The sequence below is a fragment of the Hoplias malabaricus genome, chromosome 4 (genome assembly GCF_029633855.1).
Source record: "Hoplias malabaricus isolate fHopMal1 chromosome 4, fHopMal1.hap1, whole genome shotgun sequence".
Taxonomy (NCBI): domain Eukaryota; kingdom Metazoa; phylum Chordata; class Actinopteri; order Characiformes; family Erythrinidae; genus Hoplias; species Hoplias malabaricus.
In genome coordinates, this window is record NC_089803.1 from 12560066 (window position 1) to 12571982 (window position 11917).

At 42.0% G+C, this 11917-nt stretch overlaps 1 protein-coding gene across 1 annotated transcript; it reads left to right on the plus strand.

Moving 5' to 3' along the window:
* Nucleotides 1-1054: 1054 nt before the first annotated feature.
* On the plus strand, nucleotides 1055-6209 carry LOC136694916 (zinc finger protein 665-like). Its single transcript, XM_066668746.1, has 3 exons — nucleotides 1055-1167; nucleotides 4469-4589; nucleotides 4961-6209. Exon 3 carries the CDS (start codon nucleotides 5220-5222, stop codon nucleotides 6207-6209), a length of 990 nt encoding a protein of 329 aa, XP_066524843.1. The 5' UTR covers nucleotides 1055-1167; nucleotides 4469-4589; nucleotides 4961-5219.
* Nucleotides 6210-11917: the final 5708 nt, after the last annotated feature.

An 11917-nucleotide genomic window follows, 5' to 3' on the forward strand; every position in this document is an offset into this window, starting at 1 on the left:
GTCTCCTAACCCCACTGACTCCCCCATCTTTCCTGACCACATCACCCCCATAAACTAGGACCATACTGTCAGGTCTGCAGCAGGTAGTTCCCCTCCGCACCAGCAGAGGTGACTCTCTCCAGGATACTTGGCTAGTGTTACTCAGGTTCCTGTTGGCGGTCATATTGTGTGTGTGTATATATAAAGCACATGGTGCAGTAGGTTCTTTGTGAAGTCTTGTTCTTGGCTCTGTCCTGCAATTCTGAGCGACATCTATATCTTGTGATCTTTTCTCCTGGTTTTGACATTCTGCTTTGGTTTTTGTTTTATGAGTTTGGGATTGTGTTTTTTGGATAGTCTGTCTTGATCTTTGAAATGTTTATTTGGTATTAACCTGGATTGTTTATGACTACGTATTTGGATTATTAAACCTGCACTTGACTGCCTTTTTTTCTGTGGAAGTGATCATTTGTGACACTTACACTTTGAATGTGTTCATTCTATACATTTGCAGTCAGTGAACTTTAAAGCAGCGATATTTATTACTCGTAACTGTTATAAATGTGTACTCTGCTTCTAGCACTTTCTGATGGACATACAAACTGCTCCTTATTTACACAGTAACACAACTTCTCAACTGTTGGTGAGAACTGTAACAGAACATATGCTGTAACCTTGAATCTGGAAATCACTACCCATCCTACAGTTTATGTAAAACTAGCATTGTAAATATCTACCTCAAAGATTTATGTATTATATTGCTGCCTATTCTGCCGTCCATGTAAATGTGTAAGCTCTGCTGCTTGGGAAGACTGTAAACTAGTTTTCGTTATACTCACACATAATAACTCACGTAAACTAACAATAAAGACTCTCATTTCTTACCTCTTACTATGCGTGTTCTCCAGTGGAAAGGCTCCTATTGGACTGAGTCTGTTGGGACTGTCCAATCAGAGACCAGCTGTACTTAAATTGCAGCCAATCGTATCTCAGGGGGCGGGTGTGAGGCCGGTCCCTGCATCGTCCAATCAGAATCACGGTCATTTTGCAGAGAGGAAAGAAGTCCGTTGGTCGGATTCGTTTTAACAACGCTCAGCTCTGTTCAAGTGTTCGCTGCTCCGTGATCAGACGCGTCCGTTCTGCACGAGAGCTGTGTTGGAGAGAAATCAGGACCTGTTTTTACTGAAGGTAAATGTTTTACTGTGTACGACCTTTACACACCGTTTATACCGTGTTTTACTGAAGATAAGGTCAGAAAGAGACTTTTACACACATTCGGGCCGATGCATTGTCTCGGTCGTGATGTACGGCCGTAGAGTGGACCGATAGTTCTGACCCGAGTCTGGGAAACTCTCGGCACAGACTCGGCCGAGTGTTGTGGCTGAGGAGCGGTTCAAATGACTCGGCCCTAGTCCGACAAGCCATGACTAAATCGCGAGAATCTAACCACGACTCTGCCAAGATCTGGCTCATTATAGGTTGAAATACTTTATTTGTATACACCCCCCCCCCAACACACACACACACACACACACACACACACACTACATATCATGGTGAAATTACTGCTTTATTAAATAACTTAAACTCTCAGAAAAAAAGAAAAAAGATACATTATTGGTTACTAAAGGTGTTTAAAAGTCCAGTTTTGTTCAAGTGTCATAACAAAAAACATAATAAAAGTCCTGGAGATGAGAGGGTGTATGAAATCAACACATTTTAAAATCTACAATTATAATATAATCATCTTCCCTAATTAAATTTACAAATATGTACAATTGAGGGTACCACCACAATGACAACATATCTGACAATGTAGTATTAGTAAGTGTGCTTTTCATACAACCTTGAAACAATGTAAACATAAAACAATTGCAATGTATACAAACAGTACATAAAACCAATAAACCCCGGGTCGCAGGGGAAGCAGTCGGAGCAAAGAAACCCAGAGCTCCCTCTCCCCAGCCACCGCCTCCAGCTCCTCCGGGGGTATACCGAGGCGTTCCCAGGCCAGTTGAGACATGTAGTCTCTCCAGCGTGTTCTTGGTCTGCCCTGGGGCCTCCTCCCGAACCACCTCAACTGGCTCCTCTCGACGTGGAGGAGCAGCGGCTCCACTCCGAGTCTCTCCCGGATGTCAGAGCTCCTAACCCTGTCTCTAAGGGAGAGTCCAGACATCCTGCGGAGAAAACTCATTTCAGCCGCTTGTACCCGTGATCTCGTTCTTTCGGTCACTACCCAAAGCTCGTGACCATAGGTGAGGATTGGGACGTAGATTGAACGGTAAATCGAGAGCTTTGCTTTTCTGCTCAGCTCTCTCTTCACCACATCGGAACGGTACAGAGCCCACATTACTGCTGACGCTGCACCGATCCGCCTGTCAATCTCACGCTCCATCTTTCCCTCACTTGTGAACAAGACCCAGATGTATTTAAACTCCTCCACTTGAGGCAGGATCTCACTTCCAACCTGGAGAGAGCACACCCTTTTCCGACAGAGTACCATGGACTCGGACTTGGAGGTGCTGATCCTCATCCCTACCGTTTCACACTTGGCTGCAAACTGGTCCAGCAAGAGCTGGAGGTCCCGGCTCGATGAAGCCAACAAGACCACATCATCTGCAAAAAGCAGACATGGAATCTTGAGACCACCAAACCAGACACCCTCCGCCACTTGGCTACACAGAGAAATTCTGTCCATAAAAATTGTAAACAGAACCGGTGACAACGGGCAGCCCTGACGGAGTCCAACTCCAACTGGAAAGCAGTCAGACTTACTGCCAGCCATACGAACCAGACTCCTGCTCTGTTTGTACAGGGACTGGATAGCTTGTAGCAAAGAGCCTAGTACCCCATACTCCCTAAACACCCCCCCACAGAATACCCCGAGGGACACGGTCGAATGCCTTCTCCAGATCCACAAAACACATGTAGACTGGTTGAGCAAACTCCCATGCATCCAGGATCCTAGCGAGGGTAAAGAGCTGGTCCTGTGTTCCACGACCGGGACAGAATCCGCATTGTTCCTCCTGGATCTGAGGTTCAACTATCAGTCGGACTCTCTTCTCCAGTACCCCCGCATAGACCTTACCGGGGAGGCTGAGGAGTGTGATCCCCCTATAGTTGGAACACACCCTCCGATCCCCCTTTTTAAAAAGGGGAACCACCACCCCAGTCTGCCAGTCCAGAGGCACTGCCCCCGATGTCCACGTGATTATGCAAAGATGTGTCAGCCAAGACAGCCCCACAACATCCAGAGCCTTGAGGAACCCGGGGTGAACCTCATCCAACCCGGTCCCCAAGCTCTGCATCCTCTGCGGAAGACGTGTTGGTGGGATTGAGAAGACCCTCGAAGTATTCCTTCCACCGCCTAGTGACGTCCCCAGTCGAGGTCAACAGTTCCCCACCCCGACAAGCACCGACAACCTTGCAGCCACAGCTCCGTTCAGCCGCCTCAACAATGGAGGTCCGGAACATGGCCCACTCGGACTCAATGTCGCCAGCCTCCACCGGGATGCAGTCAAAGCTCTGCCGGATGTGGGAGTTGAAGATCTTTCTGACAGGTTCCTCTGCCAAACGTTCCCAGCAAACCCTCAGGACACGTTTGGGCCTGCCAGGTCTGTCCGGCATCCTTCCCCGCCATCTGATCCAACTCACCACAAGGTGGTGATCAGTTGACAGCTCAGCGGCCTAGGGTGTCCTGATGCCAGGTGTACTTGTGGACACCCTTATGCTCGAACATGGTGTTCGTAATGGACAAACTGTGACGGGCACAGAAATCCAATAACTGAACGCCACTCGGGTTCAGATCAGCGGGGCCGTTCCTCCCAATCACGCCCCTCCAGGTCTCACTGTCATTACCCACGTGAGCGTTGAAGTGCCCCAGCAGAACAATGGAGCAATTTTTTAATTCATGTAATTCCATATTTAATAATTAATACAACGTATTAGTCCTTTAGATCACCACCTTTCCTTCACAACAGACAAGAAGCTGCTCGCTGATTACATATTTGTAAATGAGATTGTATTTTCCAATTCTTGAATTTCTTTCTTGTCCATGTTTTTGTTTCTCCCCATCATTTTAGAGGTATGCCTACTCTCTTTCTCTGGTGTGGCATCATCTTCATCAACAAGGTTGTCAGGAAGAAAGTTCTCTGTATTTTTGATCATTTCACAGAAGATAAAGACCAGAGAGACTGTTACACACTGTTTATAATGTGTTTTACTGAAGATAAAGATCAGAGTGAGACTATTACACACAGTTTATACCGTGTTTTGCTGAAGATAAAGATCAGTGAGAGACTGTTACACACCGTTTATACCGTGTTTTACTGAAAAAAAGATCAGAAAGAGACTGTTGCACACCGTTTATAATGTGTTTTACTGAAGATAAAGATCAGCAAGAGTAGAGGCTTTTAAAATCACGCTGTTTAATATTTTTTCTAACATTAAAACTCTGTTTCTGTCTCTTTCTTTCTCTCTGGATCTTTAGTTTTCTATTGCAGAGCAGAATGAATTGGTGTTTGCACAAATAAGCTGCACAGAATTCTGGGTATAAGAACCAAGTGGGTGCTGCTGAAACAAGTGACAGGAAAAGATTGGTCAGAGCAGAGGTAAGAAACCTTGGGGAAAAAAGAAAGTCAAAAAGCAAAATCCATCCTCCTCTGGTTGCCACCAGAGCAAAACAAACAGAACTGTTCACACAAGGAGCATCCTCTAAATAATGTGAATTTTATTATCTCTCCTCCACCCACAATATTCTTTCTGGTCATGGGAACAGAACCAGCCAACATTCAGAACGTTGAAAAGTATGAAAACAGATAGGGATGTTGCTATATTCCTGCACCATTTGGCAACACTGGCCTATTTTTGCTGTTTCAGTTACAGTACTGAAGGTGAAACTGACTACACATTCAGGAGAATATTGGTTGCCAGAGGAGAGTGAATTTAACTAATTTATCTTTGGTTCTTCTTTGTCTTTCAGGACAGAAGAACATCTCTTTGGATATTTTCTCTGGCTCCTGTTGTCCAAAACAGTTCCACAATTCTTCCACAAGTCCGTCAAGAAAAATTTCCAAGTGGAATACAACACAATATTGAGATCAGGAGGGATTAAATGTGTGGATATGGAGGGCAGAAGCTCCAGTTCTCAGGAAACATGCTTGATTACTCCCCACACATCTGACAGAAAAACTTAGACGAGTAAACACAAGAGGAAAACTCATGATTGTGCAGAGTGTGGGATGAGTTTTATTCGAAAGGGTAGTCTCCAAAAACACCAGCGCATTCACACAGGAGAGAAACCGTATCACTGTTCTGAGTGTGGGAAGAGATTTACTGTACAGAGTAGTCTCATAGCACACCAGCGCATTCACACAGGAGAGAAACCGTATCACTGTTCACAGTGTGGGAAGAGTTTTACTGTACAGAGTAGTCTCCAAACACATCAGCGCATTCACACAGGAGAGAAACCGTATCACTGTTCAGAGTGTGGGAAGAGTTTTACTCAACAGAGTAGTCTCATAGCACACCAGCGCATTCACACAGGAGAGAAACCGTATCACTGTTCAGAGTGTGGGATGAGTTTTACTGTACAGAGTAGTCTCCAAAACCACCAGCGCATTCACACAGGAGAGAAACCTTATCACTGTTCAGAGTGTGGGATGAGTTTTACTCGACAGAGTAGTCTCCAAACACACCAGCACATTCACACAGGAGAGAAACCATATCACTGTTCAGAGTGTGGGAAGAGTTTTACTGTACAGAGTAGTCTCCAAAAACACCAGCGCATTCACACAGGAGAGAAACCATATCACTGTTCAGAGTGTGGGAAGAGCTTTAATGAACGGAGTGATCTCCAAAAACACCAGCGCATTCACACAGGAGAGAAACCGTATCACTGTTCAGAGTGTGGGAAGAACTTTACTGAACAGAGTAATCTCCAAACACATCAGCGCATTCACACAGGAGAGAAACCGTATCACTGTTCAGAGTGTGGGAAGTGTTATACTCGACAGCGTCATCTCCAAACTCACCAGCGCATTCACACAGGAGAGAAACCGTATCACTGTTCAGAGTGTGGGAAGAGTTTTACTCAACAGAGTCATCTCCAAAAACACCAGCGCATTCACACAGGAGAGAAACCGTATCACTGTTCAGAGTGTGGGAAGTGTTTTACTCGTCAGAGTCCGGTCCGAAAACATTACTGCGTTCACTCAGAACAGAAGCAGTAGCACTGAGTGAGGGATTAATGTGATTGGGTCACATTCAATGTAAGACTGTCCTTAAAGCTGAATTGTGTAATTCTTGAGGATTTGGGAGACGTGTGATTGAACTGTGATAAAAGATGCCACTGATTGTTCATGGAATTTTGTTTATTATTTTCAAGTTGTGGCTTCAGAATTAATTGTTACAGATCATTATTTTCCTCCTCGGTCACTATTGTGTTCTACTGTGCCCCAGTGAAAGATTATTTGACTTTGTATTGAGCTTCCACTCTTTTCTAAAAGAGTTTGAACTTTGTCTCGAGTCGTTAAAATGAGATGAGATTGTTTCACTTTAACCAGTCACACGATACGCAGCAGACATAGCTTTTAGTAGCAACAAAATTATCAGTAAATCACAGAAAGAAGAGGTTAAATGTCGGGGCAGTTCCCTCCTTATTTCATTGGAACAACTACACTAAACCACAGACACGGTCCGGGGATCGACAGCACCTCACACAGCCCAGCACACTGCCCCAGAGGAGCCTGAGGAGATCATCCAGCAAATCGATGAGGGACATGTGTACAGTGTGGAGTTGACAAACTCTCATGTTAGACCTTTTTGCAGGTGAGGAGACAGCCGACCTACTCGGAGGAGGTCCTGCAGGGGCTTTGCAATGCTCTGGAGCACAGCCGGGACTCAGAGCAGCTTCTCCTGGAGCTGGGGGAGGAGACGTTTCTGGCTGCCTGCCATATCACCATTCATCCTTATTTCTGTGGCTGGACTGTATACCCTTGGAAGGTTAAAGATCAGCGTTGGTGGAGCAATTTGTTTCACAGAGAGCAAGAGCCATGGAGCTGGGCTATCAGGAGCTCAGCAAACATCAAAACAGACTATATTCTGATTGCCATGAAGGCCAAGCCTGCTTATCACTGCAGCAAGATAAGCGTGCAGTGGAGACACTCCCAACCAACTGTTCATTGTTTATATACAACTGCTGTAGTAAGTGTCTTCTCAGTTTTAGAGGTTGGGGTGTTTTAAGATTTGTTTTAATGGAAATGCTACTTGCAAACACCACCCCAGTTATTAGAACTCAATGTTTAAGCTTAGCATATTATCTTATTATTGCTGTCCCTTTACTTCTGTATCATTGTGAATGTCCCTGCTGTGGGATTAATAAAGGAATCAATCAATCAATTATTACACCAGGTAAGACAGAAATGGCAAGCAGTGATGATTTATAATGCACTCACGATTGATAGCTACTTAAGAATAGCTTGGCGATGCTCTAAATTGCTATTTTATTTCGCTAGCTACTAGCGACTTCATCAGAAAGTATTCTTACTTTAATATCCAAGCAGATTTCTTCTAAGAGTAGTGTGTAAAATGCAGTTTAGAAATAGCCATTTATAAATAATCTACTTAATTCCTTCAGTTAACACTTGTGAAAAGCATTTATTATAACATAAAAGTTCAGAGCAGGTTGAATAAACATTTTCATATTGCTTCGAGGTCTATAGTAGACTCCCTCAAGTAATATTACACTTTCCTGTGTGCAAACTTTATAATAATGATTAAATTTACAATAAGGTTACCTTCATTAACAACTTTTAATACAGTAATAGACATCAATAAATGTTTCATGTAAATAATAACTATTTAAAACAATCTGAAGTGTTATTAAATGGTTAAGTAATGTCCCACTTAATCATGAACTAATGACAGAAATAAAAGAAAACCTGTAGTTTTACTTATAGGCACATAATCTTTAAAATTATTTACATCAATCATTTATGGTACATTAACTAAATATTGATTTTGTGTGTATATATATATATATATACATATATATATATATGTAGAGTGCACATCATTAACACTATAATCACTGTGCTGGTCAGACTGACTAAGAAAAAGAAGAATTGATCTCCTTAGGGAAATTATTTCTCTCCATTTAACCCATCCCCGGTATTGAACACACACTTGTGAGCAACTCTTCACAAACACTAGGGGCAGTAAACACACACAACCAGAGCAGAAAGCTGTGACCACCTTGGCAGTTTGGGGTCTAGGTGCCCTGCTCAAGGGCAATGCTCAGCCATATGGATAAATCTTTCCTTGGCGCTCCTGGGAATTGAACTGGCCTCAAGCTCACTTCTCTAACCCCATGCCCATGGCTGCCCCACTAGAAGTTCTGTGTTGGTTTGACCCAAATGTGAATCTATGGCCTAAATCCACCTAGAATTTATACAAGGATGTACATTTTGGTCAAAAACTTAAAATGACATAAATTAATGGTAAATGAACAGGACTCATGGCCAATCAGTAGGTCCACTCACCCTCACAAAGTAGAGTTCTAAGAAAGTATCTTTCTTCTGGTCAAAGCTTCAACCTTCTCCAGATTTTGGACCATGAGTTTGTACATGCTAACTTCTGATTTGGCTTTGGCTAAAGCAACAGACGCAGTTGGAGCCACTGCAATATCATCATCTACAATCAATACAAGTCATATGAAGTTGGAGTCGTGTCCTCACAGATATGGTTTTCAAAATCTTCCCCTAAATACAAAATAAAACCTCATTCATATAATATAAGTATTATATGTTTCCTTTTAAATATACAAATATAGATTCATGAAGAGTCACTGGTCTATATATGATTGATATATTTTATATTTTTAATACTAATAGTAATAATATTACTAATTATGCTCTACGTTTTAACACTAAAATCCAGAATATCAGACAAGCGATTAGTACATCTATATCCAACAATGAGTCTCTACCCTCTCCATCACCTCATAAAACTCCTTAGTTAAAATGTCAGAGTTCAGTACTGTTGATAATAAAATTTTAATCGACACAGTTAATCATCTCAAATCGTCCACTTGTAGTCTTGACACACTACCAGCCAATTTTTTAAAGAGTGTGTTTCACACTATAGCACCAGACATACTCCACATTGTAAACACCTCACTCATGTCGGGGGGTTTTCCGAACTCATTAAAAACTGCAGTTGTAAAGCCTCTTCTAAAAAAGAAAAAAAATTAATCATCTCTGATAAGTAACTACAAGCCAATTTTAATTTACCGTTCCTTGGCAAAATCATTGAGAAAATAGTTTTCAGGCAAATCACTAGTTTCTTGTCCATTAACAGTAGCCTAGACAAATTCCAGTCCGGGTTGTGGTCTAATCACAGCACTGAGACTGCTCTAATCAAGGTAATTAATGACATCCGCTTAAATACACAGGCTGGAAAGGTATCTCTTCTATTACGTCTTGACCTTAGTGCTGCCTGTGATACCATTGACTATAATAGACTTGCAAACTGGGTTGGACTCTCAGCAACAGTCCTGAAGTGGTTCGTTTCTTACCTGGAAGGCAGGAACTACTTTGTAGAAATAGAAAATAATATTTCAGAGAACATGCCAGTGACCTGTGGTGTCCCCCAGGGCTCTATTCTTGGTCCAGTTTATTTAATTTATATATGCTTCCTCTTGGCCTGATTCTACAGGACTATGGGCTGTCCTATCACAGCTATGTAGATGATACTCAGATTTACACGGCCCTGTCCCCAAACGACTCTGGCCCAGTTGACTCATTAAGCAAGTGCCTTGAACACTTCCCAAACTGGATGGAACACAATTTTCTGCAGCTGAATAAAGATAAAACTGAGATTATACTATTTGGGAACAGCACTGAGAGACAAAGACTGGCTGCGTATCTGGACTCGAGGGCCCTCAAATCTAAAGAACTGTCTCGCAACCTTGGTATATTAATGAACTCAGATCTCAGTTTTAGTCTCATATTAAAGCAGTTACTAGATCAGCATTTTACTGTCTTAAGAACATCAGTAAGATTAGAGATTTTCTGACTAAACCAGACCTGGAGAAACTTATCCATGCCTTTATTTCTAGCAGGATTGATTACTGTAATGGTCTCTTAGGTGGACTTCCACAAAAGACCATTAAACAGCTTCAGCTGATTCTAAATGCAGCTGCCAGAGTCCTCACTCGGAGCAAAAGAATAGATCACATCACCCTCATCCTCAAATCATTACACTGGATACCAGTCTGTTACAGAATAGATTTTAAAAGCAGAGCTCTCAGATCTTTAGGAACTAGAGTTAATCCTGCCTCAGGTCAAAACATGGAGATGCAGCGTTTAGCTCCTATGCCGCATTTAAATGGAACCAGCTGTCTGAGAATATTAGAAGAGCCCAGACTTTAGACACTTTTAAATCAAGACTGAAAACATTCCTCTTTGAGCAGGTTTACAGCTCAGTTTAAAATATTCTGCACTTTTCTGTAACGGCATTTTGTTTCTTTTCTTTTATTGTTTTAATCGTTTTACTCTTTCTATGTAACTATCTTATTGGACATTTATGATTTTATTCTGGGTTTTAATTGAATTGTTTCTTTTTCTGTAAAGCACTTTGAATTGCTTCTGTATGAAAAGTGCTCTATAAATAAATTTGCCTTGCCTTGCCTATATATGATTGATATATTTTATATTTTTAATACTACTACTAATACTAATAATAATAATTATACTCTACATCATAACATCTGTTTACCTATAAATGCTGCATTCATGTGGACTGCTCCACACACCTTTAGCTTTTTTCTATTTTACACACCCTGAAGGGGGCGCCAGTCCTTCACAGGATGATTTTTTTATGATTTTCAAACTAGAAATTATAGGGCATTTATCAGTGTTTCACATTATCGTTATTTTTATTTATTGATGAAACACATAACACATTTCTTCATATTTGTCTTTTACAACCTTTTAAAATGTAGTTCTCGTCCTATTTTCATTGTGAAAAACAGTTTTTAATTATGACCTTTCTTCATTTTCATTAACTAAATTCACACTGCATATAGGATATTGCAGCAACACCCTCCATCTACCATCCACCAACAGAGTTGCACCCATTTGCAACTCCACAGTAATTATTCTAGTAATTAAGCAATTCCCAAATTTTTTAATTAAGTTTAATATTTTATTTATTTCCCAGGCCCTGCACAACTAGGAATCTACATGTCTGTGAAGGTGGGCTCCTCAGCTGTTCTTCCTTGTGATTGAAGAAACATATCCAACAAATGATCTTTCAGTCAAAGTCCTGTGGAGTGGGGCACATTTTCTGAGACAGGGGAGGTGAGCTGTATCCGAGCGAGGAGTATAAAGGCCGTGTGGATGTTCCTGAAGATCATCTGCTGAAAGGGGACTGTTCTCTGGTGTTGAAGAAGGTTAGAGCTGACGATGAAGGAATTTACGAGAGCTACCTGCTGGTGAAACTAAACAAGAGATTTCTCTGGTCTAAACGTGTTTTTCTCCAGAGTGTGGAGCTCTCTGTTGGTGAGGAGATCAGGGCTGATATCAGATAAAGATTCATGATTTAATTAAAATTATTCATTCATTCATTCATTCATTTATTCATTATCTACAACCGCTTATCCAGTTCAGGGTTGCAGTGGGTCCAGAGCCTACCTGGAATCATTGGGCGCAAGGCGGGAAAACACCCTGGAGGGGGCACCAGTCCTTCACAGGGACACACAGACACACACATTCACTCACACACTCACCCCTATGGACATTTTTGAGTCACCAAACCACCTACCAACGTGTGTTATTGGAGTGTGGGAGGAAATCGGAGCACCCACAGGAAACCCACACAGACACAGGGAGAACACACCACACTCCTCACAGACAGTCACCCAGAGTGGGAATCGAAC